This window comes from Hoplias malabaricus, chromosome 4 (assembly GCF_029633855.1).
Source record: "Hoplias malabaricus isolate fHopMal1 chromosome 4, fHopMal1.hap1, whole genome shotgun sequence".
NCBI classification, from domain to species: domain Eukaryota; kingdom Metazoa; phylum Chordata; class Actinopteri; order Characiformes; family Erythrinidae; genus Hoplias; species Hoplias malabaricus.
In genome coordinates, this window is record NC_089803.1 from 64,560,370 (window position 1) to 64,588,140 (window position 27,771).

A 27,771-nucleotide genomic window follows, 5' to 3' on the forward strand; every position below is an offset into this window, starting at 1 on the left:
ATTTGAATACATGTAATCCAGTAAACAGAGTTTTCATTATAGCTACAATCTATATGAATTCAAATATTACAATAATGATATAAGATTTATTTTATATTTACAGATTTAAAGTTGTATTTACTTGGTATTTAATGAGCAGTGAACAAAACATTTCCTCAGACCTCTTTACTGCTCACATGCTAAGCTTTCTAGTTATACTTTTACATTCTTCTTCTCTCTGTTTCTCAGTCTTTCTACCGCCTCTCTTATCTGGCAGGTTCTTCAGGTTTTCTCTCTTTACTTCATGTCTCAGTCATGCATAGGCGTGGTTTATACTAGTCCAAAAGAAAAGCCATTCTTGTATGTTAAGTGTAAGTGACTAACCAGTTCCATCATGGCTTGTATTTTACATATTTTTATTGGACATTTTTAAAATTCTGTAGCTTGGCAAGCTAATGCAGCTATCCATTTCCCCAATATTATATTGCTATACTAATGAAAAGAGCTTTTGTCAACCAGTTACCTGATAAATATTTTCATATTTATTTAAAATGCATACCTGTTTGATGAGTGCTTTCATTTTATGATATAGCCTGCTCTTACTCAGTATTCAACATTATGCTAATGTGTGCCAAATGGAATTAGCAACATCCTGAAAAGGTTAAGTAATATACTTCTAAATATACTGTATGGCTATTATATACTCAGTTAACTGTTGTATCAATTACCTGTTGAAACAAATACACTTGAGCCTTAGGTCACTTTGCTAAATGCCAAATATTAGCTAGAGGGGTTTAAAAAAAAGGATTTAGCTTCATAGTGGTGTTTGTGATCCACAACTCATCATCCATCACCAGTGCATGACCTCACCTGTGTTTATGTTGCTGAATGCCTTGGAATCCTAGAAATTGTCCAGCATCTAAAATTAAGGCTTCCTGGAATAGTTATTGGTGTTACTGCAGCAAAGGGATATAACACCCTATTTATACCCTTCATTTCAGAAGAAATGCTTTGTGAGCAGGTTTCTGCAATTTGTTGTCCATAAACAAGGAGATTTACCAGTGAATACAATTATGTAATAGATAGATAGATAGATAGATAGATAGATAGATAGATAGATAGATAGATAGATAGATAAAGCAGAAACCCTATTATTAGAATATAGCCAAATAACATTTTTACAGTCATAACAAATCCCTTCTTGTGACAGCCCAGTGTTATTTGAGGTTATCATTCAATACCTAGTTTAACCGAGGCTAATAAATATTTAGTTGTATTAAATCAAGTGTGCTCCATACGATCAATGAGAATATGTGAAAAACTATTTTTATTTCTTCACACTAGCTCACAACACATTTATTGCTATTTTATTTTAAGATATATGTTTTTATATTTATTGCAATATAGAATTTTATATATACACCTAGCTTAGTAAGAACATAAATTATTTTACTGGTGAAAACTCTCTTTTAAGTTGTTTATAATTTGTTGCATACGTAAGGCAGGACTGTACTTGTTTGAAGTTCACTCGTCATGCGTTCCACCCATATTTTCCCTACCACACGCCTTCTTGCTTGATTGACAGGCTTCGTCATACAGTGTTGACACACTGATCCCGCCCCTTCGTGTTCAGCCCCGCCCACTCGCTGCATTCCTGCTCCAGAGCGCAGCCGCCTGAGAAGCCGTGAGTGTGTCCTGTTCTCCTCCTCAGAGACAGACAGGAGTCTTCAGGAACATCCCATAAGTGCGGACGCTTGACCTGTATCGCGGCCTCCTTCGGCGCGGAAATTCCCTCGGTGTGTTTCAGTGTCTCTCGCCATGGTGGAGCTCCTTTCCTCTGTCGTGTTGGCTATGTCCAAGCGGAGTTTGTGTGAGTTGTGAGCCCTGAGCTGAGGCCCGGTGCGGAGCTCCTACCGCTGTCTTTCACAGTCTGGAAATAAACTCAACTGTTCATCACAACTTCTCACCTGTCCTCAGCCGCGGAAGAGCTCAGGGATATGAGGTGTGTCCGCAAGCCGCGGTGAGAGAGACCACAGACCCATGAGCGCTTGTTTTGCGGTTCAGTTTCTGTGATTTAGGACCGTCCTGTGGCCGCTGGGTCCGGAGACATGAGTGGACAGCCGCCGCAGCGGAGGCCCAACAATGTGGGATCCATCCTGCTCAGCAACCAAGAGAACGAGGCGCTGTACGGTTACCTGGGCAGAAAATGCATGGTGAGTTCAAACACATTTACACACCTTAGAAACAGTAACGTAACACCGTGGAGACTGCGTACTACAGCGACACGGAGGTCCGACACCAGCCCCTGTGGCAGATAGCTCAGCTTTTCCAGCGGCTTTGCTGTTTCTTCATTTTTTATTGTTTGCAAGGATCCCTGCCGATGACATCCCTTCAAAATAAATGAGAACGTGCGAACGACACGTAAACGCGTGGAAACGGTTTAATAAGGCACTAAGACGACTTATTAAGGCGTGGAAACGACTTATTAAAACGTCTCGTCATGTTACGTCGTTCCCATACTTTATTAAATCGTTCATTTATAATATAAAACGATGTCGTCAGCAGGGATATGTGGCATGTTTTAGCAAAGTAACGTTAGCGTTCATAGTTAACTTAGCTCATTTAGCTAATGTTAAAGTTATTAGCTCTCCTAGCTCTATTGCTGTGGAAAAGCCAGAGTTTGAGGGACGTTAATAGCAGTAGCCGCTCTGTCAGTTTGATATGTGTTTATTCGAGGTCTGAGTGTTTTAAAATTCTCTGTGGGAAAGTTTCAGGTGAGCGTTAGCTCGTTGGCTAATATTTACCGCACAGCCTTCAGTAGATGTCCCACTAGACTTGTTTTCTTGGCTTTCATAAACCTTGGTCATTATGCTGAGTAATGATTCATAAATTATAAACTTTATTATTTAAGTTACTCTGAGTCGTTCAGTAGTGGCTGGAAGTGACTTGACGGCTCCTGTTTGTAAGTTTCATACGCCATTGAGCTCACAATTCAAAACCAGTGAGTTATTATTATTTTTAAAGATAAATTCCACGCTTTCTTCAAAATGTTTGCCTAGTTTAGTCGTTAACACATTAAGAGTCATTCACTTGTTTAATGTCAAATTCACTCTCTTCTAGAGAAACTTGCCAAACCAGGATTCTTCAGAATGGTGGTGGCAGTAACCAGACTTTTGAAGTGTTTGTTCAATGCCTCTCAAATGTATCACAGTGTTTTAGACAATTCGGCCTGAAATTGGTACAGTTATCTTATCGGATACCTTATTTATTCATAATTTGGAAGTAAGTTGTTGGCAGGATGTAAGAAATAATTGTAAAGAACTTCTTACTAGTTATCAATTTTATCATTGTCAGCATGACAAATTAATCTCAGGGAAGGCATGTAGGATCACTGGTTGTTTTATGTAGTAGGCCTGAATAAAATGTCTCTGTTTGTATTGTACATATTGAGATCCCTGCTCTCTGTCACCACCCCTTTCATTTTAATTAATCTCTGTAGATGGATTGTCCAATAAAATTAGGCTGAATTCCTCTGTAATTCATGGAGAAGAATCTGAAGAATTCCACTGGTAGTAACATGAAATCTCAAGATAGACGGATAGATAGATCACTTTCTTAATCTGTGAGAGAAATTTTGTTAGAAGAAACACAAAGCACACAGAGACCCACTAGTAAACAGGACACAACAGGAAACATTAAAAACAGTAACACAATGGGAGTAAGTGGTATAACTAACGTAAAGTGACAGATGTAGAACTAATACAGTGCAGTAATTAACCAGTTAAAAAGAAAAAGAATAAGATTTATCTTATTTAATTTGCATTGACTTTGATATATATCAAATAAATAGTAATTACATAAACATTTAATCATTGTCAAGTATTTGACACTGTAATAGGGATGCAAAAACATCACCAAAATATGTTGCTGGTATTTTTTTTAGTTAAAGTAGAGTTTCAACATAGTTAGCCTGTCAGACCAGTCACCCGGGCATATGCTCGAAAACGCTTCATTACTCTCCATTTAGCTGCCGAATAGTTGGCTGTTAATGTTTGGTTCTAAAACATTTAAAATAAGCAGCAGGACTTGCTGGACAGGCCTTGAATACAGATAAACCAAAAGTGGCTGTAGCAGGTTAAGTGCTATGAGTAAGCAGGCCAAGGTTTTAACAGGTAAATTCCACACTGTATCAAGGCTAAAGACTAAGCTATATCGAAAGTTGACATGGTCATCATGAGTCAGCAGTAGATTAAAGAGCTGTATTCCCAAAAGGGGGTTTGGGAACCAATAAGAAGCAAGTTTGGAGGGGATGTGAGATGAGCTGTCATTGTGGTAAATCCTTTTATATACTACTAATCAACAAGACTAGTTTGTCGCATTAACATATGTGCACATATAAATTGAACAAACAGTATGCAGTCATGATATGTATTTGATGTTTTATTCTTATTTTTTAAGTTTGATCCCACTTTCACTACAGCCTGACATTATATACTGTGTTCATACTCAAATAAGCCTCCCTAGAGTTTTTTCTGAAAGTTTTTCTGAAAGTGTAGATCCACATCTGCTGTCCTGCTTCTTTAAAGGAACTTTCAGCCCAATACTGTATCCTGACTGCTGTTCCTTGTTTCACAGAATTACCTGTGTTCTATTTCAGCAGGAATGGGTGAACATCCTGAAAGCAAAAACGCTGAATTACTTCCTCCTCATATGACAGCAGTCATGTGGTACATTTCCATGCATCTGTGTAAAATCAGACTGCCCTGTTGTGTGCATTCCTTCCACCGTTTTGTGAGCAATCAAGTTAACTTATTTGTCAATAAACAAATAACAGTAAAATGCCCTTTGGTTATTTAGAAATGAATAAGACGAGAAGAATGTTTTTTTTGTTTGTTTTTTTCCCTCTGATACTTAGTGGTTACTATTCCTCAAGGCTTGTTGGTACATGATCAAAATGGGTGTGTTGAACGAAGCCTCAGAAGTATCGGATAAGGGAGTCTCTTCAGCTCTTCTTTGCAGGAGTGACTGATCACTGTGGCATAGCAAGTGGCTTCTTTCACGAATGAGGTGAAGAATAAGAATGAGGCTAGCCTGCAGCAGCAGCAATGCTACAGGCATTGCTTGATGGACTGACCTCTGAGCTGTTTTTTTTTTCCTGCTGCCGCTGGCAGAACAAGCTTGTCCTCTCCGTTGTGAATGTGAGGGGCACCACTATAAAGCCACACCCTTCAGTCTTCTCTGTGGCTGCTAATATAACATTTGTTTAGTGCTTCCGAAATGAGAGTTAAGCTCTCTAGAACACACAACAATGCTGACTCCATAATTTGCCTGCACAATCACTAGAGTTGTCTAATCTGGCTTCCTATTAATTAGAAGGTAGATATCTACACTATTCCTTATTATACATTCACTTGTGTAGCACGATAAAACTCTTGGTAAGAGTGCAAATATACATAATGAGTTAAGTATAATTAACTAATTTTAGGTTACATAAACAGAGTTTGTGACTGGAGATATACATCGGTGAGATGTATGTATCTTTCTCTCTCCATGCCAGCTGATTTGTTACTTTATTTAACGATTGGGAAATATTAAGTCTATGTAAAAATCCTGATATGACATTTTGTGTTTTAATGTTGAATTATTCAAAAGTTGGTGCAGCTTTACGGTCTGTCACTTATGTAAACCAAAGTGGCCCAGTGTGCTTTCAGTGGTATTCATTTCACATAGTTTCGAAATTAGTGTGTCAGGGAGTATGTGATGTGACTACATGCCATTGTCTGTGTGCTGAACAGAGAAATTCTGAATCTATTGAGGTGACGTGATTGGGTGTAAGTTCTTGTAGATGATGTCACCCAGTTTAACCCAGAGGTCATTTCCTCCATCCACTGGTAAAGATCATTGATAAGGTCATTGTAGGTTTCTGAGTGCAGGTTTCCCCATTGTTGCTACTGTGCTGTGAAACAGGATTTTTACATATCAATAAGACATTGTTGGGTTAAAATTTAAGATTTCAGCTAGAGTGTATTATTTTTACCTTTGGTGCCAGTGTATGTATATATGGGAAAATCTTTCCTGGGAGGAAAGTACACTTCAGTAAAGAAAAACCCAGCTTGTTTGAGGACAGTCAAGACAGTGCAGCACACTTACTGCTCTCGGGCTCTTCCACAGTCCAATTTGCTTGGGTTGCCATCACAGATTGTGAAATAATTTCAGATCACCGACATTTTGAGTCGTCCGCTCATTAGCGCAGCAACGTGCACTAGGTACAAGGTATTGGACGTTGGTATCGGAGCCTCGTTTGAGATTATGAGTAAATGAACATGGTATTGGGCAATCTTTTACTTTTGGAAAACTGTAAACTCTTCCACCAAGCAACCTGGACATACACTTCCATTCATTTCCTCTGAAACTTGCTTCCTAGTGCTTTCATCTCCCTTTTAATAGTACCTTTGACGGTTTGCGAGCAGCCTTAAATTGGGACTTTGTGGTTGTTAGAGCTGTTAAGACCTGCTGTGGGACTGCATTCCTAGCCATGTTCTTGGCAAGACCATCTGCTTATGCAGCTCTACTGTCTCTCATGTAAATTGGCAGCCTGTGTCCGAATGGACCCTCAGCACAAAGTAGCAGCAGCGGTTGCCAAGCCAAGGCTTTTGCCCCTTGGCTCACTGTATCAGCTGTTTTCTTTACAGCTCTGGGTCATTTTTCCACAGACCACAGATACTGCACTGGGGAGTCCCAGCTACTTGTTTAGCGACTCAGCTGTTTTTGGTGAAGTTGGTTTGAAGGTGCTGGAAAAGTAGAGTGTAGCATTTTTCAGTGTGTTAGTCTTGCAGAAGATGCTGATGTGTAACATTTATTGGCCTAATTGTAAACACATGCTCGTCCAAATTTGGTAAACATTATACTGTAATTTGCACACACATCAGGAATTTCTTGTATGTTCTCTGTTGAAGTGTCTTTGTGTAGGCTGGACAGATTCACACAACCATATTATTTGCATAACAATAGGTGTCTGTTTATACTGGTGAGCTAAACTCAGGCATTCTCTCATGGACTACCAACATTTTTGGGATTTAAACTCAAGAATAGAGAGTGAATCCTTACTCAACCAACTATACATATTTAGTTATTTGTTGTTATATAAAGTCATTCTGAAAATAAACTTTTTTTATTTGTCTGAAGCCATGTTAACCACATCATATTACACAAGACAACATTCCAGATTTGTTTTGCCCTTCTCAAAAAGAAAAATGTCTCCTAGTCACGGTTAGTCCCGGTATTTTGACGAGTTGTGCTATCTGCGATTCTTTTATATGAGATGTATTTAAGGTTTGTACAGAAAATCGCTTGGGTCTGAAAGGTCAATAAATCTAGCTGCAAAATCACTAAGTTGTTGATATTTAGTAGCAGTTTGGACCTGGGCGTGACATTTCATGAGTTCAAAACGTCACAACAAGCGGATGTTAAGAAAACTGTTGTAGAAACTCAAAAGTTAGTACACATACTGAAAATGGCATAAACTGTAATTGATAATTTATTAAATAACCTGCAATTTTATTTAATAGAAATAAGGACAATATTTTAAGTTTCTATTTGTAAATATCAACAATATTAGGAAGAGACGCCTGCAAAAAAAAAACAAGGAGCTGGGACAGAGGCATGTTTAGCAATTTGTCACATCAAGTAGCGTAGCCATGAGCCAGAATAAGACCTTTGGGCTGGCGTGGGCAAATGTGTGTGGGCACAATTATTTTTTTCTAGATTAATAAATAAATGCAAATCTTAGGGGTGTGGAGGAATTGGTTTCGGCACTGGTTTTGGTTTTGGCAGAGCCAGTGCATAAATGGTTTGAGGGAGAGTGAAATGTAGATTCTTCAAAATATGGTGCTAACATTCGCTATATCTAAAAGCAGAGCTGTAAGTCCCCAGTATTTCAGCACTGACCTGTTGCTCTCAGCACCACTGCAAAACAGCTCCCTGTAGGAGGTACTGTGACTCCATTGGCTGCAGCACTAAAAGATGGACAGCTAACTCTGGCTGCTGATTGGTTTAATAAAAGTGATGGCCAATAAGAAGGGCATTCTCTGATTAGCAGTCTTGGAAGTATCTACCCTTCCCTCCATGTGGGGAATTAGCTCTGGCTGTTTGGGTGGGCCTTGATCCAACTGATCCAATTTTTAGTTGTTGCGCATTATTTCTGTACATAAAACTTGAGCTCCTCAACAGTCTGTGGTCACAGTCAGGGACGTTATAAATGACACTGGTTGAAATGAATGGGAGTTGTCATAATGCTCAGCATGGCTTCAGCTTTCACCAATAAGAGCCAATCAGCTTGCTGATATGCGGTGAGTGGGAAAGGATTGATGATTTTATGGCGCTAGTGGCGCTCAGGGAGAGGTGTATGTTGCAAAAATGGCTGCAGAGTGAACAGACTTCCTTATAAGGACTTTGCATGACATTTTCAACAGGAGACAGATCTGAACAGGGCATTTTTACACCTATAGTTTGTTTGCTGTGGTCTGAATCAGTTAAACAGTTTGTAATCTTGGAGTGTTTTCACCTTTGCTTGGTTGGTTTTCTCACAGTAAAAAAATTCAAGGCACCAAAATGCATCACTGCAGACCATGTGAGAATCTTCTCATTACAAATTAGTCAGACCTTTTCTAAATTCATTTTTTACTTAATATAATCTTCAGATTTTGTGTAAAGTTGAACAGAAAAGCTGTGGTAAGAAAAGCATTAACAGGTGTGTCCAGTGTGTTGATGAAGATTATAGTGAAAAACTTGATTATTTTCTTTTTTGTAAAAGAACAAAGCTGTTTTTACGCAAACATGCATAAGATATTATTATAAATTATTTCAACAACTTTCAACATATTTATGTTTATGTGACCAATAAAACGATGCACAATTAAGTCCACCTTAAGCTCTCCAGAAACAAACCACACCAGCGTTCATTTGGGAAGGGACTGAGACCACATGTTTTGAACCACATCCAAGTGTGATTAGGTCATTCACAGCTGACCGAAAAAACACACCATAGGTGAAAACGAACCAGTATTCAATTGAACTGGAGAAAAAAAGCAGCTGTGAAAACATTATGAAATAATCGTGCAGTTCCCAGGAGTAGTCATGGTATTGATGGCTGTATATGGCTCTCTAAATCCCAAGACATGTCTCCTTGTTAGTGTTGAACTCACAAATCTAAATGTTACCCATGCTATGGGCACTGATGCAATCCCATATCATCCCATCATCATTTGCTCACCTATTGCTGATAGCAGTCAGAATGGTAGAGTTTGTCTTTGGCACAAAAAAAACAATGAATTGGTACATTGTTCACTTTTTCATTTATTTTTCCTGAAAACAAGCTGAAGCATGAGTCATCTGACCACTGCACATGTTTTACTGTCATTTGGTCCATCTGAGATGAGCATGTGTACAAAGAACTCGGCAGCATTCCTCCATTAAATTGATGTTTTTTTTATTATTAATATTTTATTTTCCTTAGGTAAAAGGGTTGCAGGTTGCATTTTTTGATACAGTGATGCAATCAGATTTTTCTATAAACATTTCACTCTTCACACTTACATTGCCCATGTCACAAAAATTTTGGAATGTGTTACAGGCATCAAATTCTACATTTGTTTATATTTACAAAACAATAAACATGTATCAGTGAAAGTACCGGAATTCTTTTCTTTGTACATTTTACAGTTAAAGGTATCATAATATATATAATGTAATAATCATATAATTATACTACCTATTCTTATCTGTAATATTATATTTCTCTTCCCTACTGTCATTGTTGCCAATATTTACTTTTCCTGTTCTTTATGTAGCAGCAGGCAATGGAAGCTATCCCACTTTGCAGATAGCTAGAACCAATGGGTTCAACTCCTGGACCTTGATCATTATTTATCTTGGTGAACAGGGAAAATGTCTTATCAGAATCTTGATCATATTTCTAGCTTATTTTGCAGCAAATTATCTGGCATGACTTTGTTGAGCAGCATTACAAAAAAACCCATTACTTGAGCAGTGGAGGGCAGTGTATTGTGATAGTTTGACACTCTTTGGATTTTAGGCATCTTCCATGATGTCATCTTCTACAGATGATCACCGTAATGTTAATACATTGACTAGATTACAAAGTAATAAGTGGAGAGCTAAACCTCTGAATTATTTCTTTCTCTTTTTTAAAAAATTATTTAGGCTATGTGACCTCTTTTGAAATAGATATATGCCTCAGATCAGATCAGTATTTTGAGATATTAGCCAAAATGTTATTGTCGTTTGTGGAAGCAATTAATCAGTTATTTACGTGTCAATGTAGCACACATTTTGCATTCTGTTGGCTCTGTAGCTGGTTTACATAATGTTTTGATGTAGAAATACTTCAAGGCGTAGAATTTGCATGTAGACCTTGGATGATATGGCCAAAATATATATTTCTTAATTTCTATCCATGTAATTAGAGTATTGATACGAACAATATAAAAGCCAAGAACAAGCAAGAAACATCTTGGCTCAGTATTAATATTTTTAAACTAACTGTAAAATATCAGTCTGTGACATGCTGTAAATGTATATTGAAAATGTTATCATATAACTGTTATTGCAATATTTTACTTTTCAATATATATTGTTACTGAATTATTGTCTAGCCCTACATAGTAGTAAACTATAGTTTTTGTTGCAGTAAATAGTGGAAACAGGATTTAATTAAGTGTAAGTTTGTATTTAATATTTTAAATGTACTGTATAGGCTCTGTGGATGCAACACCTGAACTCTTATCCACTTTTAAGTGAAATTCTCATTTATTATTGTCTCAAATATTTGAAAAGTTCCCTCTTCTCTTTGTAGAGCATATGTTCAGCAGTGGTGCAGGTGTATGCAGGGGACAGAAACTCATCCTGGAAGAAGCGCTGCTGTGGTGTAGCCTGCCTGGTGAAAGACAACCCTCAGAGATCTTACTTCATCAGGGTATATGACATCAAAGTAAGTAGTAATCAAATTTATGAGAGAGATATTTTGTCAACTGATGTTTCCTGCCTTCTTTCTGAAAATATGGATAGGTAATGTTTGTTTTCTATACGTTACATCATTCAGTTGTTTCCAAGTACTATTTTAGCTGTGTGCAGTGTATACAACATCTCCTCTACAAACACATAATAATGTGAAAAATCCACTGCCGAATCTGACTGAAGTGTCTTATGCCTCTTTCACACATGAACTCCTGTGAATTTCTAGAGAAACTTTACAATTATTGTGTCCTGTGACGTCCTGAAGTGGTCCTTTCACACATGCAGTGTACAGTGGGAGATTGTCTTTGTCAGACGTGCTCTTTGCAGAGGGAAATGTAATGCGTGCTTTAGGTGTGGATCAGAGCCTGTGCAGCGCGTGCAGGAGAAGCTTCTGACAATTTACCACTCCGTTCTCACACGCACAGGCTTGGACTTTACCCTCTTTAACCTGTAGTCTTTTTACGAGGGCACTAGGACGATAAAGACCCAGTAACATCCGTGACGAATGTTGCGGGTGGTCGCATTCACACATACAGCTCCCTGGGGTAAACTCTGGAACATTTCTTGAATACGGTGCCTGTGTGAAAGGGCCATTAGTTGAATGATAATTGCACTGCATCCGTATCTAAAATGCTTGTAGTAACTAGAAGAAAACTGGGCAGGGATATTTTTTTGCACGGGTCTTTCAGTGATCAATAACAGTTTGTCATATATTTAAGCAGTGATCTTTCCCAAACCCAGAATGCTGTTTTAATAATACAGGAAATGAAGTTGAATTTGTGGTTAGGTCATATCTTGATCTGACTTTGACATGACTTTGTGTGTGTCAGACTTTTAAACAACAAAGCATGTGCTAGTATTTACCCATGTACACAGAGCTAAACAAAGCAATTAAGTTTTTATTAGACTCTTGGACACCCTTGTTATGTGCTATCACCAGTTCATGATTTCTAACTTTAAAATGTTTTCATGGATTTTTGCAGGAAGGCAAAACCTTGTTTGACCAGGAATTATACACAGACTTTGCATTCAAGTCCCCCAAGCCATACTTCATGACATTTCCTGGAGATGTAAGTCCCCTTGGCTTAAGTCTGGATGGCTGTATGTCCATGTGCTTGTGTTTGTGTGGGGGGAGTATTTGACTGATACAGAACTTTCTTATAAGGCCACACAGGGAAATGGGGCCTGATCAAGAGAGTTGATTTATGTTAAAGTTACCCTTAAAGCTAAATAATATGAAAATATAAAGCCAGCGTAAGGCTTCCCCTGAAGAAACTAGACACCAAACTGAATTATCCTTCTACCAATTCATTGTTTTTAAGGAGTGAAATGTAAGATTCGAAAACATGTTCAAATTGTTCTCATTGAAACTGTAAGCCAAACAGTTAAATGTATTTTTTATAGAACTACTTAATGTGTTGTTTTTAATTCTAATGGCGTTATTGATGTTGCAGAGGGTGCTGCAGTAAAAAAGCACTATAAATATTAGCCTTTCATCATGCACTGATTACCATTGAGCACTTATATATATATCTCAAATATGGATTTATTATGACAAAGGCCATGGCTAGTGTTCTGTATATATAGTGTTCTGGTGTTTACTGTTCTTTTGATATTTGTGCATTATACTTGATTTTGTTTGACTCTAAAACACAGACATGTCAGATCGGCTTCAATTTTGCCAGTGAGGAAGAAGCCAAACGTTTCAGAGAGGCACTCAATGGCCTGGTAACGAAACGGCAAAGAAAAACTGGTATGTACCACTTCGACCTTAGTTCTTTCTCACTGTCCTTTGTAGTGAAGCATACATATTGCATGTACTGAACCCACATTCAAAGTATGGTGCATGCTTGGCACACGAAATTTGTCTCGAAAACATGCATATTCTGACAATAGCATGTGGAATATTGACTATTACTTAATGCTACAAAGTTTTATTCCCATACTCAGTACTGTGCAGAAGTCTTAGGCACCTAAGGTATTTATATATATTTAAACTAATGCCTTCTCAGTAAAAGTGGTGCTTGTATAAAGTTATATATAATCACAGTAAATACTTGATTGCATGATTTCGTTAAAGCAACAGCCCACATTATTTAAAATCATTATTTATTAACCTGTAAAACTAGGTATTGGATGTTAACATCAAATAATACGGATTCCACGAGGAGGGATTTGGAAAAAGTTAAACCAACACATTCACACACAGAATATCACACTCACTGGAATAAAGTTATTTGGTTTTATTCTAATGTTGGGTGTTATTTGTTGTTTGTTTTTAGCAAATAAACACTTACTGCTCAGATAAGTAACTTTTTAAATCATAACCTCTGGTGCCTAAAACTTTAGCATAGTACTGTACATTTTAAATAAGGTTTATAACTGGTAACATTTTGCATTAATTTACCTTAAATTATTGAATTGTTAGTATTTTTGGTGCTATGCAGACCATACACTCATTTTAACATGGATTAATTGCTAGTGAAATAATGCTGCTAACACCCATTTAGTTAGCAAATGATGTAGTCCACTGCACTAAACGCATGGTTCATTACAAAGGCAAAATAATGTTTTAAAATATTGTGAAATGATATTTTTACTGTATTTGTATTTGTCGTTGTGGCTTATCGAGCTTGTTGCCAGGCTATGAAACTGTCGTCTCTGTTCAGAGCACTTAGCTAACCTTTCTACTATTGCTTGCTAGTGACCACCTCTTGTATGAGCTTCTCTCTCACAGTCTGTAATACAGAATGGTGATTCTTTGAAGTCTTAGGGACTTGCTGGGGGCCTAACACAAAAACCTGCTCCTGATTAACTTTGCCCTTGAAGCTTATTATGCTTTAACCACTTCCTCAATATTGTCTCTCTGGTGCTTCTCCTGACTCAGCCGGTTTTGCTGAGAAAAGGACTGAACACTCTACATCCAGCTTTCTGTTAATTAACTGTATGGATAATCTAAATACTAATGATAAACATTAAATTTTCTAACTCATCATATTCAAAATGGCCTCACTTTCTCTCTTTTTATAATACACTGTTACAAACACGTTAAAGCTTACTTTAGCCGTACCAAATTAATAACAGATATCTTAATTTTGTCTTCCAGAAAAAAGACGTGATCCAACAAATGGTATGTGTCATTTTAATTAATTAATTGACAGGAATGTTCCAAAGAATTGGGGCAGTAACACATAAACATGGCCTGCATTAAACAAACTCCTTCCTCCGTGTTTTTCTCAGAAGTGCCATATTTCTAGTTAATCCTCTCAGTGGAAGCAGTCTTGCCACCATATGTAATCCATATGATGTAGGCACCCTCCCACTAGCACTTCCACCCACTCCTTATTATGTTCAGGCTAGCAATCTGCTTGCTCCCAGCTAACTTCTTTCACTAGATTCTACATCCCTATTTCATGAATCTGTGACTCCTGTAGAAACACTGATATGTTATTATGCATAAACAACAGAAAAGCCATGTTGGTCATCCAAGTAATGGCAGAGTTTACCTGTATGCTATGCGTCTACAGACATAATCTTAAGCTAACACCTTTCAGCAAGTATAAAATGTTTGGTGCTGCTCTACCCTCACACTGGTGGCATTTCCTGACATGACCTCCTACCGTCACAGCCCTGTTAGTGTTGGATGGGGTCCCGAAGAGCATTTGTGGCTCTCTGACCATAAATATTAGGTCCCTGTGTTAATCTCTATAAGAGGATTTTCTCTCTCTCAGCTGTTAATGTCGATGCCCCCTCCATTTACCATGGCTGTGGTTTAATTTAAGAGTGGACAAACGAGTGAGAAGTGGACAAATTGTGTTGACTTAAAGTTTTGTTTTTCCCCTGCAGTGTAAATAAAGATATGTAAATATACAGGGACTTTCACAGCATGACTTTAATACCTCTATTTAGAAAAAACTTTATAGACAAATTGAGAGACATTTTAAGAAGTACATCTGCAAAGGAAATAAATATAATAATTAACCAACTTCTCTTTTCCCTAAAGACTATTTAGAGTGTGAACCATTCCGTAACTCAGTGAATTCTGTACAATTAGTTTTAAAGCAACAAACCCAAAAGCTCTGACTATATTTTTAATATAATAGTTGACTCACCGTGACACAGCTGATGGTATAATACTCTTCTAATAATCCAGGCTATAGTCAGCTAATTAAAATGTCAAGATTGGTGGATCACTGTGCATGCAGATCCTGCATGTCATTCACTAGCAACAAATCCTGAGAGTCCAAGAAATATGAAATCAAAGAGTAAAATCTCAAAAGTCAAAAGTCAGACAGACTTCTCTTGTATATTTTTTCATGGAATATGTTTACTTTTTGTATCGAGAAGCAGAAAAAGTTGTAACATGGCGTGTTTGATTTAATTTGTCTCACTTGACATTGAATGTTGTGTGATGTGACTGTTGCACATCGATGTTGTTCAGTTCTACTCTTATATACAACTGTGCTTTAGCCATTGGCAGCCATGGGCCAAATTAGACAAGATTAACTGACTAATGATCATCTCTAGACAATGGTGCGTGTTAAATCTGGGACATAGAAATTTGCAGTTGTAAAAGCAGGTGCTCAATCTCATGGCCATTCAAATGATTATGGCCAGATGATTTGACTCTAAACAAAAGGGCTTATGGATTGCTCCCAGTCAGCAGTGGGACAAACCACAAAGCAATGAAACCCTGGGTCAGGACATTTAAAGTGTTTGAATGTCATTTTGCACACTCCCATGCAAAATATTGAGAAGTTAACAAGCTTGTCCCAACCAGTTTGTGTTTATTTAAAGATCTGTCCGCACCACTATGTGCACACAAGTTGTTGAGTTTGGTAGAATTTACCCTAATATATGCTGAATGGTAGTATACTGTAGGCTTTTTGCTGAAGGCTTCTCTCACGCTTGTTGGACTTGCGCTGTGTATTTGTGTGGAGACTGATTATTCATTCATTTCCTTACAACCAGACTGTGAGGCACTTCAGAATTAGATTTTTCCAAGGCTAGAGATTGAGCAGAGGTCAGCTTTGTTCTTTATCATAGAGAATTGGTAATTGTTTTTTCCACATGAAGGAAGGAGCATGATCTCTTCCTCACAGATTGTTTGCATAAGAGATGGAAGACACCCAAATTGTTAACTTTTTCCTGATCAGACTAGTAGACTATTTTACTTTAGCAAAAAGGTTTCTACTGTCCAAAGCCTAATTTTACCTCTTATATATATATATATATATGCTTTAAGTGAATGCATTTAATTCACTTTCAGGGCAATATCTGAATAAATAGTGATTTAATTTTGCTGTATTTTATTTTTTATTGTACTTGCATCATTTATAAATGTAGCAACCCATTTTTACATTTTTATTTAAAAAATAGACTATTAGATATTTTTCTTCTGTGTTATGAATTAAAACTGTTACATATGTTCATCTTAAGCATTCAGTTCTGCAAAAAAGAGAAAAACATTTTTTTTCTTTGTTTACCACAGGGAGCAGTTTATTTTATTGTACTGTGAGGTTTTTTTTTAATTTGTTTGTTTATTGCTGTTTCTAAAGAGTAGTGCCATGGTTTCTCTGGTTTGTTACAGTAAGCACATTGCAGTTACAGTTACTATTTTTCCAGTGCTGTCTTTCAAACATAATTTTTTTTCTTGACGCTGGAAGTACTTTTTTTAAAAGACGTGTCATAGGCAGAATTGTGGATATTAGCAAACACATTGTTTACAGTGAGATAACAAATACATTACAGCTCGTATAATCCCAGTTATTTTTTCCAACATCCTGTCACTCTAACACTGTACTCTCTGATATGACTTTTTATTATTTACTCGTGTCAGCATAGCACCAGAACGGACCCTGTAATGTGGTGGGTGGTACTGATTAGTGATCTGAAAGCAGTAATTTAAAAATGAGATACACAGGTTATGAAGTCCCTCCTCCAGAGCCCAGTTTATGCAATGCACTTCCGTAGTAATTGGTGACTGTTCAGGGTTATGAAAAAGCATGATGGTGCAGGTTAACCCTAAATCAGTGTTAATGATTGGTGAATCCTCTGAAACTGAAGATGTGTAGGTTAGGAAGTCAAGAAGCTAATATTTATGTTGTTTAACCTAAGTGGAGCATGCATACTAAATGGTTCTTGGGTAGTAATTTGTGAACTTAGTGCTGTCTAGACTGAGACAGCCATCCCACAGACTCCCATTATGTTTATGTTTAAAAGAAAAACATCTGATTTGTAGCAGATTAAAGCTGGCCTGAACACGTACGTAAAAGCCAAGAGCTCTCGCATAATTTGCCAGGATTAAAGGGATGGGACCTCACAGCTGGGCTTTGGCCTCCAGCTGCTGGAGGGGCGGAGTCACTCAGCAGAGCTCTGACCTAATGCTGCACGCTATGCGGATGCTGGCAGAGTCCACCGTGAGAGCCTTGCAGTGTGTGTGCAGTGTCACACCCGCTTGTGAGGCTGACAGCGGAGTCCGACGAAGCACTGTCGCTCCAGAGTGCTGTAGAGATGATGTTCTGCACCACCTTCCTGTCTGCTCCCTCCGATGAGCTGCTTGATGGGGGGTCAGACTTGGGTGGCTGCCTCACGCTCCTGCACTGCTTGGTGCTCCCGCAGGATGAGCTTTGTCCTTCTCTCTCAGAGCCTGCTGTTCAGCTCTCTCTGAGCCCCAGTGAGCACTCTTGTGGTGTCATGGGTAAAGTTCTGCTGAATGCTAGCTTGGGGGCAGTGGATGTTGGTGGGCCTGACAGCATTTTAGACTCAATGACACTCGTTTCCGGTGCTCCGGAGCATGAAGACAAAGGTAGGTTGCTCAGAGATTGCTGTGACATTTTCATGTGGGTTCTGTGAGGATTCCGTAACTCTAAGCAGGTAAACGTTTCTACTGTATCAGGAGAACTGTTCTCACCCACCCATTTTGTTTCTCATTTACAGGGCCTACTTTACCGATGGCAACAGTGGACATCAAGAATCCAGAGATTAACAACATTCGCTATAACAACAATACTCAAGTTAACAGCAACCTCCAAAGCAATTTTAAAAAAGTCAAGGGGAAAAACAAGAAGAAAAAAATCTCCAAGGCAGAAATTGGCACACCTAGCAATTTCCGGTATGTCTTTATTTTTTCTGTTTAGTCTTCATTTCATAGAGAACTTGATAATTGATTGATTATCCCCCCCCCCCTCAGAATTATTTATTTATTTATTTTTTTGTAATTTTCAGTCAGTATTATAAAAATATGAATAATGAAGTTGTTTCTATTTGTAGCTTCATCATTGCCATGCATTAAATGCCGATTAACTGTGACTGACTTATACATCACTTTGATTCTTGGACACAATACTGGACGATGCATATGGAATTAATGCATTGCCGTGTAATCCTAAATGTCCCTCATATAAATGCACCCTACTTAATCTGTAGTGTGTGCTTCAGGAATCTGGTTAAAACGTTGTTGACTCTTGACCAGATATACTTCATGGTGACAAGATTTGACCTTAATCTAAACCTCGGGCTGATTGCATGTGTGTTTTCTTTCAGGCACATTGGGCATGTAGGCTGGGATCCTAACACAGGATTTGATGTGAGTACTTCTACCACTTGTATGTTTTCACTGACGATTTTAATGTAGAGTAAAAGTATAAAGCCACAGAAGCAAGCAGTCGGTAATATTGCTGATGCCTGGATCCTCGTTTGAAGCCACATTTGTTTATTCACAAATGAGTCAGTTGAGTTTTGTGTGGAACTCATCTCCCATATTACACAATGAGATTTGAAGAAGGGGAAAAATGACAGATCATCATAATCCAAACAGTTGCCCTCCAAAAGAAAGGATCATTTTTTTTTCAATGAGTCACTCTTAGGAACTCTGCTTACATCAGGTCTGTGGGGATGAATTTTTATCTTTTTTTTCTACCCAGAGTAGGAGATTATTTAAAGGAGATTTATTTCATTTTGACCCTTGGATTTCTGCAGTATGTGATTTTTAGTACCTGGATTAGTGCCAGAGGCAAGGGAGATCAACATGGAGGGAAAACTCTTTATAGATAATCAGCATGTTTTGATGTATATATTTTTATTTAATTTTTTGAAAAATACAATATCTGGTGTAGAGTATGACATGTATACAGATGCAAATTAGTAATTTTCTAAGCTTTGAAAGCACATGTGACCATATTTAGTATCAGTAGGCTCCCTAAAAATCATTGAAATGTAAGTACATCATTCTCTGTAATCATTCTGACAATAATCAGATTAAATTTGGACATTGAGCTTTCCCAAGCCTTATTACCTCATGTGAACGTACCAGTCATGTATCATGTGTAATCCAAGCCAGTATTTCTCCACAAGATGGCAATGCAGAAACAACAGTGTTACTGGCTGTTTTCTTTACAGTCAGTGCAGCCGCAGCAGTCTACCATTTACTAAATGTTTAAAAAGCTATATATATTCTGTTTCTGATGAAGCTAAAATGTGTTTAATACAGATGTTCAGTCATATGGCTTTCCTCTATGTTCCCTCACAGGAAGATGGAGGAATATGTATTAACACAACTGTAAAATATCAGTTTAAGATGTGTTTGTTAATATTGTGAATTATAAATAAATTTTATTTTAATATTTTACACTGATGATACAATTCCTGTTTTACCATAAATGTGTTGCTAAGGACATGATTGAGGGGACAGAAAAAGCATGGGTCTGTCATCCCTAAGTATGCTAACTATTTCATCTAATGGTGAAAACAGTGAAAATTACAATACATTTCTCTAATGAAAGTAAATCATCAGCTTAGAAGAAAACACTTTGTTCTCTTCAGCGTTCTATGCTTTGGTTAGATCCGTAGCTCATTGGGTCGTCTAAAGAGGTAGCCATTGCAGTTATTCTGCATGAAAACCTATGGAAATTTCTTGAATAATAAAAGATGTAGTTTCAAATATTAAAATCCAGTGGTATCATCAAAAAGAAGCATATTACACTATGCTATTTGTGCCCCCCATCCCCTGCCTTTTGATTTATTGTAATGGATTAACACAAAATCAATTCACTCAGTGTCATTTATGGGAATAAAATATAAATAAATATATATATTTAATATATTGCAAGCCATATGGGAATTGCAATGTGCAGTGGTAAAATCACACTACTTTTTATTAATATCTTGGCCGTTCATTTATTTGGTTTCTTGGATATTCCTAGCTTAATAACCTGGACCCAGAGCTGAAGAAACTCTTTGACATGTGCGGCATTTCTGAAGCCCAGCTAAAGGATAAGGAGACATCTAAGGTGATCTATGACTTCATTGAGAAGTCAGGAGGTGTGGAGGCAGTGAAGGATGAGCTCAGAAGACAAGGTAAAAAAAATGAATGTCTGAGATTGAGATTAATAATTTCAGCAAATGTTACACTTTATTCAGCCATTTGGTTTGTTCTTCAGGAGAACCCAGATGATAGGGTAGGTTGTATTTCTTTTTTTTTAATCGTTTTCAAAACAACTCATATTAGAAACCATGTTGAAATCTGTAACTCAGTATTAACACAAAACTTACTAAACCTTGATGATATCTTCAGTATTAAATTGTGGTTTGAGCTTTCCAGTGTCTGTTGCTGCCTTAACCTAAAATGTATATCCTTCAAACTGATCATTTAAATTTATGAAATTAATTGAATAGTAAGTGTTTGGCACGTTTGAATTTTCAGCGTTTATATCAGGACTTTTTTCTTTGACATTTTCATGTTTATGAAGTCACTTCTGATGTTCTCAGCTCATCAGTGTGTTGAGGGAATCTTAACAAACTGATACTGCTGCAAGCTGCAAATCTAAATGTGCCACATTTTGTGTGAAACATCCTGAGAATCTGGATGAGCAAGTTTAATTTTAACAGTTTGCTCTTTCAGTAGGTGACACAGCTGTGTGCTGATATAATTCATCTGTCTTTTGTATAATTCTCTCAGTAGGAAGTCCTGTATTTTAGTGTGAAATATGTACCTTGTTGGCCGTGTTGTTTCTTGGGGATATTAGCATGCATTTAACCATGTTTTGGTTGAGCTTGGAAATTCTCGTTGAAAAAGATCTCTGGCATGTGTGTTGTGTTCGTTTGGGTTTATTGGCCACATGAGATATAACCTTGTCATTTGTCTTGGCATGCGTTCCCATTAAACACCTTATAAATAAGAACAAGCTTAAATTTTGTTGCCGTTTACACAGTTGCTTCTGTAATTTGTATGCACCTTTTCAATATGAGGAGTGTGCCTCAGACTCGTAGACTACCATCCAGTCTGAAGTGCTTAAGCTGGAGTTGAACTGGCTAAAAGAAAAATAAAAACATGTTCAATTATTTGATGAATCCATTTCTTCTTATTATTGGTCTTGCTCTCACATTCTTAGAATATTTTTTACAGAAGTTTCAGCAGGTTAAAAAATGCATTCCAATGTGTTTAACATTTTTATTTTTTCTCCCCCCTCCTTTTCTTTCTGAAGCCCCTCCTCCTCCTCCTCCCTCCAGAGGCGGCCCACCTCCACCTCCACATAGCTCAGGGCCCCCTCCCCCACCTCCTTCAAGGGGAGGCAGAGGAGCACCACCCCCACCACCTCCATCTAGGGCTCCTGCCTCTGCACCTCCCCCTCCTCCACCTTCCAGACCAGGTATAGGAGCACCTCCACCACCTCCACCAACCAGAGGGCACCCTCCAGCCCCTCCTCCACCTGCACCTGCCTCTATGGCTCCACCAGCACCAGCACCACCTCCACCACCGCCTCTGCCCTCTGCAGGAGGGGGGGCTCCACCTCCCCCTCCACCACCCCCACCTCCAGGACCACCTCCACCTGCACCTCCTCTTCCAGGTGATTCAGGGGACACCACGTCCTCTCCATTGGGGGGCAAGTCTGCTCTGCTGGATCAGATCCGAGAGGGTACACAACTGAAGAAAGTAGACCAAGGGATCAAAGCTGCAGTGAACAGCGGTGGACGAGATGCACTTTTAGACCAAATACGACAGGGCATCCAGCTTAAAAATGTGAGTGAAACTTAAATGTGACTTCATAGGTGTCTGGAGGCTACATCCAGCATGTCTGCAGCATGGTAGTCCATTATCAATGGTTTTGATTTACAACCACTTATCTATAGTAATAGCTTCTGCATTTCTCTAAAATTGAATACAAAGTTTTACACTTGCATTCAGTCATAAGAACGTTATTGAGATGAACTACCAATGTTGAATGGTAAGTTCTGGATCAGAAAAGCTAGACATCCCAAAATGAATTGAACATTTGTAGCTAAATGTAGCTAAATTCACTGATTAAAGAGGGTATCTACAGATAGTTTGACAATGCATCAATAAGATAATTACCTTTTCCATGCCTTTCTTTACCTCAGTAGGGCATTGGTTAATTGTAGGGTAACTACCACAAGTGCATTGATGGATGTTAAGTATATTATAAAATATATAGAATAAAGATTGAACTACCTGCCCTACATTAGGACTCTCTTTTGAATGTTAATAACTGGTGCAGCACTTGGGAAAATTAAACAAATGCTTGAAAATAAAGCCCCAATCATCAGTGTTTTTTTTACTCTGTACCATAAAGTAAACAAGGGATGTCGGAAGGAACAAAATGCTGACACTTTGTGAACTGATCCAGTGTCAGACTCTTGGTATCTGAATGCAAAACATATTTGTATACAAACATTTGAAAGCCCCATGTCAGCTGTTTTGTGGATTACAAATATACACACATTCTCTAGGGAGCAAATTCTGCAGAAGTTACTGTTTACGTACTGATTTTAACATTTTTTTCAAAAGTAAATTTGCATTTAATACATCAACTAAATAGAAATGTATCTACAATCTAGCTATTTTTATGTGTTCTTTCTAGATATTTCACTTAGAAAATTAATTAACCTGTCATTTAAACAGGATGTCCATGCTTTTGAATACAACTCATATACAACTCACTGACAAGAAAAGTTATTGTTATTGTCTGTTATATGGCATCTGCATATTTTAGAAAAAGTAATATATATAGATATATATGACTCAATAGTTCAGATTCTTTCAGTGTCCAGAGACCTGTTATGACTCTGATATCATTTTCTTTTCATAGTGAGAGTGACATCAGAAAAGACATGGATTACTGACTTTGTGTTATTTTATAGGTGACAGAGGGGTCTGAACCACCCCCACCCAGTCCTGCCCCTTCAGCGGGAATTGTGGGAGCTCTGATGGAGGTGATGCAAAAGAGGAGCAAAGCTATCCATTCTTCAGGTGAGTAAAGCTAATTTCTTTTCACTCAGTTTGTAATAGGGTCACATACTGTGTCTTTTTATCTACACTCCGAAGTAATATTGACAAAGAACAGCTACTCTTGTAAAAATACTGTCGTGCATTTCTTCTTAAGAAAGAGTACAGGAGGTCCTCGGGTTACGTCAGTCCCGAGTTACGATGTTTCGTGGTTACGACACATCTCCCATTTACTGTATAAAGCCTTGTTTCGACTGGTTTTGCGTCGTAAACGTCGTAACGTGAACTTCGTGTGTGGTGTGCGCGGCGGAAGAATACACGGTTACGCGGCTCAGGACCGAGGAGGATAGGTGTTAGGATAGGATAAGTGCTTACAGTATGTTATTTACGTACAGTATGTACGTATGTTCCGACTTACACCGAAAATCAGTTTACGATGCGACGTAGGAATGGATCAACGTCGTAAGTCGAGGAACCTCTGTATAGTTAAAGAAGTACTTTGTCTCTTCTTCATATGTGTCATTGTAGTAAAGTATGCAGTCTAGCTATTTTAATGTCATTTTGTTTAATTTTACTTATTTTAAAATATAAAACTAATTTCACGTTTTAGTCAAATTATATAAAGCATTTTAAGCGTGCAATAAACTCATAGAAAAACCCATAGATAAACGTATGACTGAGTATTGTTGTGATATTGTGGGCAACATTCAAGCGTTAAATGATGACGATAATCATGTTGCACATCTTACTTGCAGCGCTAGAGCTGGGAGAGAGGAGTACAGCACTAAGCTGTTGATTGGTGCAAACATTGTAAATTAAACGGTGTGATGGCTTTAAATTTAATAATTAACATAGTGTCAGTACTCCAAACTGCATTGTCACATGTCTCTGTTTACTGTCTAATATGAATAACAAGTAAATTATTATGATCTTAAATACCACTGTGCAGTTCTGAAAGCCAATATATGAAGAGCCCTTTAAAAACTCCATTGCCATTTTCACACTTAGATTTTACCAGAAGAAATGGCTTAGTTAAGTGGTGTGTTTTAGCTGGCTCAGGAACGGGATAGTAACTCAATTATTTTGTCAATCACAACTTATTTCCTCTTCTTTTTAAAATAAAAATGTAAATAAAACTTGTTCCTAAGCAGAATTTTAAACAGATTATATTCCAAAGAGATTTAAAGAGACTCTTAACTGTCATTAAATGAATCACTTGTGTTGGTTAATGTTCTGAAGAGATTTTTTTTTTTTAGAGTCCCTCTCCTTTTGGTTCATGCCCAGCATTACACAGATTTCCCCAGACAGTTACTTCAGGCAGTGATCTCTTGAATGTAATATGTCAGTGATGTGTATTTTCCAGTGCTGCAAACTCTGAAAGAGATTATTTTCCGTGTGTGTACAGTCGTCCCCTTTATGATTAGTAATATTGTAATTCGGTTGTGCAGCCTTTGGAGAGACAGTCGTTCTGCTGTGCAGAGATTGTATAATCTCCATAGAATACCGTTTGGAGATTGAGCGGCCTTTGGGAACCAGAACTAATCACCTAACCCCAACCTTAAATTACATTTGAAGCTGAATGCCTTCAGAACTCCTTGGAAATGTTCCAGCATTTCTAAATATTTTCCAGAAGAGCAGAAAGTGGTATGACAGGAAACGGGCAAAGTATTTCTTTTTGCTGAGTAAGTGTCACAATGCAACTAGATTTGTAGCAGTGCAGGGTCTTTGCCCATTGGTTCAACTGTTCTTTAAACCATCTTACAAAATCCTCTCATTTCTCTGCAGATGAAGATGAGGATGATGATGATGTTGAGGACTTTGAGGAAGATGATGAATGGGACGACTAATGACACTATCAACCCTTTCCCCTGCCCTGTTTAAGACACTAAAAGTTTTGTTTCTCTAAATCTTACAGAGATTCTAATGTAAATGGTCAGCTGATTTGCTGTATATTTTTGTTGCCTTTAAGCTTTTTTATTAATCGGTGCAATACCTCATTTCATCTGTAAAGGTTTTTTCTCTGTAAAGTTTTTTTTCCTTCTCTTGGATTAACGTGCAATTTTACATCAAGTTTTCTTGACTTGTAGAGTTGAATGTTGTTTTTCTTTTTTACATCATTCATTCAAGGGAGGACTAAGGAACAAACTTGAGAGAATTCTTAATGTCAATATCTGTTGAAAACGAGAACACTATTTTTCATAACTTGCTCTTCTGTACCTTACATTTTCGTATTCAAATCCTAGTTTAGCATTATTATTTTCTTAAAGAATCAGCTTTTTTGGAATATTTAGCCCCACAGCTGATTTGTAAATTTACTCAGAGATTAAGTCTGTTATATTTTTGCACGAACGAGAAAGAGACTAAAATCTGCTCCATGAACACAACAATTTGCTATAAAAGCCAAAAAAAAACCAAAAAAAAACCATGCTTTAGGAATCACTACAGCGTCAGATACTGGGAGCTCCAGTGACTGCCCTGGGGTCTCTCTGGTCTGTTCTAATCAGCAGTGGATACTGAACAGCTTTTCATATGTATTTAAGTTCTGGCATTCAGAGAATGGACGGTTCGTTTTAAGTCAGTGTTTGAAAATGTTTAAGGAACAGCAGAAATGTTTGACCTCCATAAAAATCCTACAGTTCATTTTACTAATGGAAGATATGCTGCTGGTGACGCTTTACTAACTCTTTATAGAGTCAACATCATGATACTAATAACAGCAGGATGAATGCAAAACCATGGAATATCTAGTCATAGAAATATACATTCTTAACAGTGCTGGATTATTAAACGGTATATTGATGTTTTCATTCTTTAAATGTTTTTGTTTTGTTTTGTTTTTTTCAACTGGGATTTCCATTCAAGAAAACACAGACCTTTGGGAATTAGGTTAAATCCAGATTTACTAAAACTATACACTCCAATAAAAGTTATTTCCAGAATCTGTGGGTGCGTGTAGTGATTGTAATGATCGGGTTAATTATCCCTTTACTTTCAATGTTTGAACACATCATCTCAATAGTCATTGGTGGAATGGGCTATTCACTGTATTGAACTGTAATGCACTGACGGCATATAAAGGACGCTACAGAGCGCTTATTTAAAGGAAATAGAATGAAACACATTATAAGGCTGCATGTGAACAGCTGAATCAAACTTGGTTTCCTCCCTCATGATGTGAACTGATCAACATGTGGCCCATGTATCGACAAAGTTAACTAGAAATAGATGAGGCAAAATGAAGATTAATTGTCCTTGGCAGACTCTGCCTCAATATTTTCCACACTTGGAGTGATCCGTGCTCCACACCCTAGATGTCATGACCCTAGCCTGACCGTTCTAAGACCAATCGTTTGGCCGGATTTTGAATTAACTGAATCTAACAATAAGATGGAGGCCACTACAGATTGTTCTTTCCGCTCTGTTGTAAAGCACTTCCTCCATCAAGAGGCTCTTTAGGTGTAACCTTTTTGGCAAGTGCACTTCCAACTGAAGTTTGGTGAAGGTTTAAGGCCACAATCCTTAAACAATTTCATAACCAATAGGGAGAAAAGGCAATTTATAATGTATTTTTCTCTTTAATATTTTTAAAGGCCATATAATTAAGCATGCTCCAGTTCTACTTTGAATCCAACCTTTCTGTACGGTTACAACATGCACTTCAAAGGGGGTCTTTGGACTAGAATTGGGACATGGCCTCAGTTAACTGAGAGGAACCAGCCTGGTGTTAATAGATCATTATCTCATGCATGGTCTATGAATGCATAGTCTATATTTAGTTCCATTGTTTTATTTGATACATGTTTTTCTTTTGATCCCTTGTACCAGGACCTGGAACTTAAGGGTAAGATTTTTTGTAGGAAGTGTTTATGATGTCTGTTTTTGCTCTGCTGAGAAAAACGTATTATTATTATTATTAAATGTAAAGGTTTAATTTCTTGTGTGAACAGATATGTCTTATTTATTTTGAGAAAGAAATTTATATACAATGATGTATGCATTTTTTAAAGGGATTTGCTGATAGATTTGACACAGCATTCACATGCTTCTTTTCAGTTCTTCAGCTGCTGTTTTGACCTTCACAAGTTAGTCCAGGTCTTAAAGGAAGAGCTTCATTGTGCAATCCTTTTCCAACCAGTCAGACAACTTTGTGTGTTCTGCTATTTTCTGAACAGTGAACGTTCCTCACAAGTTGATCAGAGACGACATGGAGAAACCAAATACGCTTCTGCTTTGTGTATTAACAATGTCCTTGTTTCCTTTTTCTGCAGAGGCAGAAAGGCTTCTTACGTTGAAGCAGATCTCAGCTCCCTGGAGAGAAGTGAGACTTATTGCTGCAGCTACTGCTGCTAAAAACATTTCCCTGTTTGTTATGAACAGCTGCAAAGTGAATTTAGACCCAGGGAACCTTTCCAAAGCACACAAATGTGCTGGGTGTGGATTAGGAGTAACTGTGATATATGTATAACTAATGCTCTGTCATTGGGGGCATGATTTTGGCTGGGGAAGGCTAATCT

At 37.7% G+C, this 27,771-nt stretch overlaps 1 protein-coding gene across 2 annotated transcripts; it reads left to right on the forward strand.

The window, feature by feature from the left end:
- The first annotated feature begins 1,588 nt into the window (after window positions 1–1,588).
- Window positions 1,589–26,073, forward strand: waslb (WASP like actin nucleation promoting factor b). 2 transcript variants are annotated; one of them, XM_066668529.1, is made up of 11 exons: window positions 1,589–2,192; window positions 10,853–10,987; window positions 11,997–12,083; window positions 12,670–12,766; window positions 14,120–14,143; window positions 17,953–18,127; window positions 18,559–18,601; window positions 20,217–20,370; window positions 21,498–22,033; window positions 23,173–23,281; window positions 25,043–26,073. In XM_066668529.1, the coding sequence occupies exons 1-11, from the start codon at window positions 2,088–2,090 to the stop codon at window positions 25,102–25,104; spliced, it is 1,527 nt and encodes a 508-aa protein (XP_066524626.1). In that variant the 5' UTR covers window positions 1,589–2,087; the 3' UTR covers window positions 25,105–26,073. The 2 variants fall into 2 exon arrangements, with proteins under 2 accessions (XP_066524626.1, XP_066524629.1); XM_066668532.1 differs by lacking the exon at window positions 14,120–14,143.
- Window positions 26,074–27,771: the final 1,698 nt, after the last annotated feature.

What these genes read in the sequence shown, in the direction of transcription:
- waslb (XM_066668529.1), top strand. Translation starts at nt 2,088, where the DNA reads ATGAGTGGACAGCCGCCGCAGCGGAGGCCCAACAATGTGGGATCCATC. An exon ending in ACCTGGGCAGAAAATGCATG is followed by an intron (nt 2,193 to 10,852) that starts GTGAGTTCAAAC and finishes TTCTCTTTGTAG; the next exon opens with AGCATATGTTCAGCAGTGGT. An exon ending in GGCACACCTAGCAATTTCCG is followed by an intron (nt 18,128 to 18,558) that starts GTATGTCTTTAT and finishes GTTTTCTTTCAG; the next exon opens with GCACATTGGGCATGTAGGCT.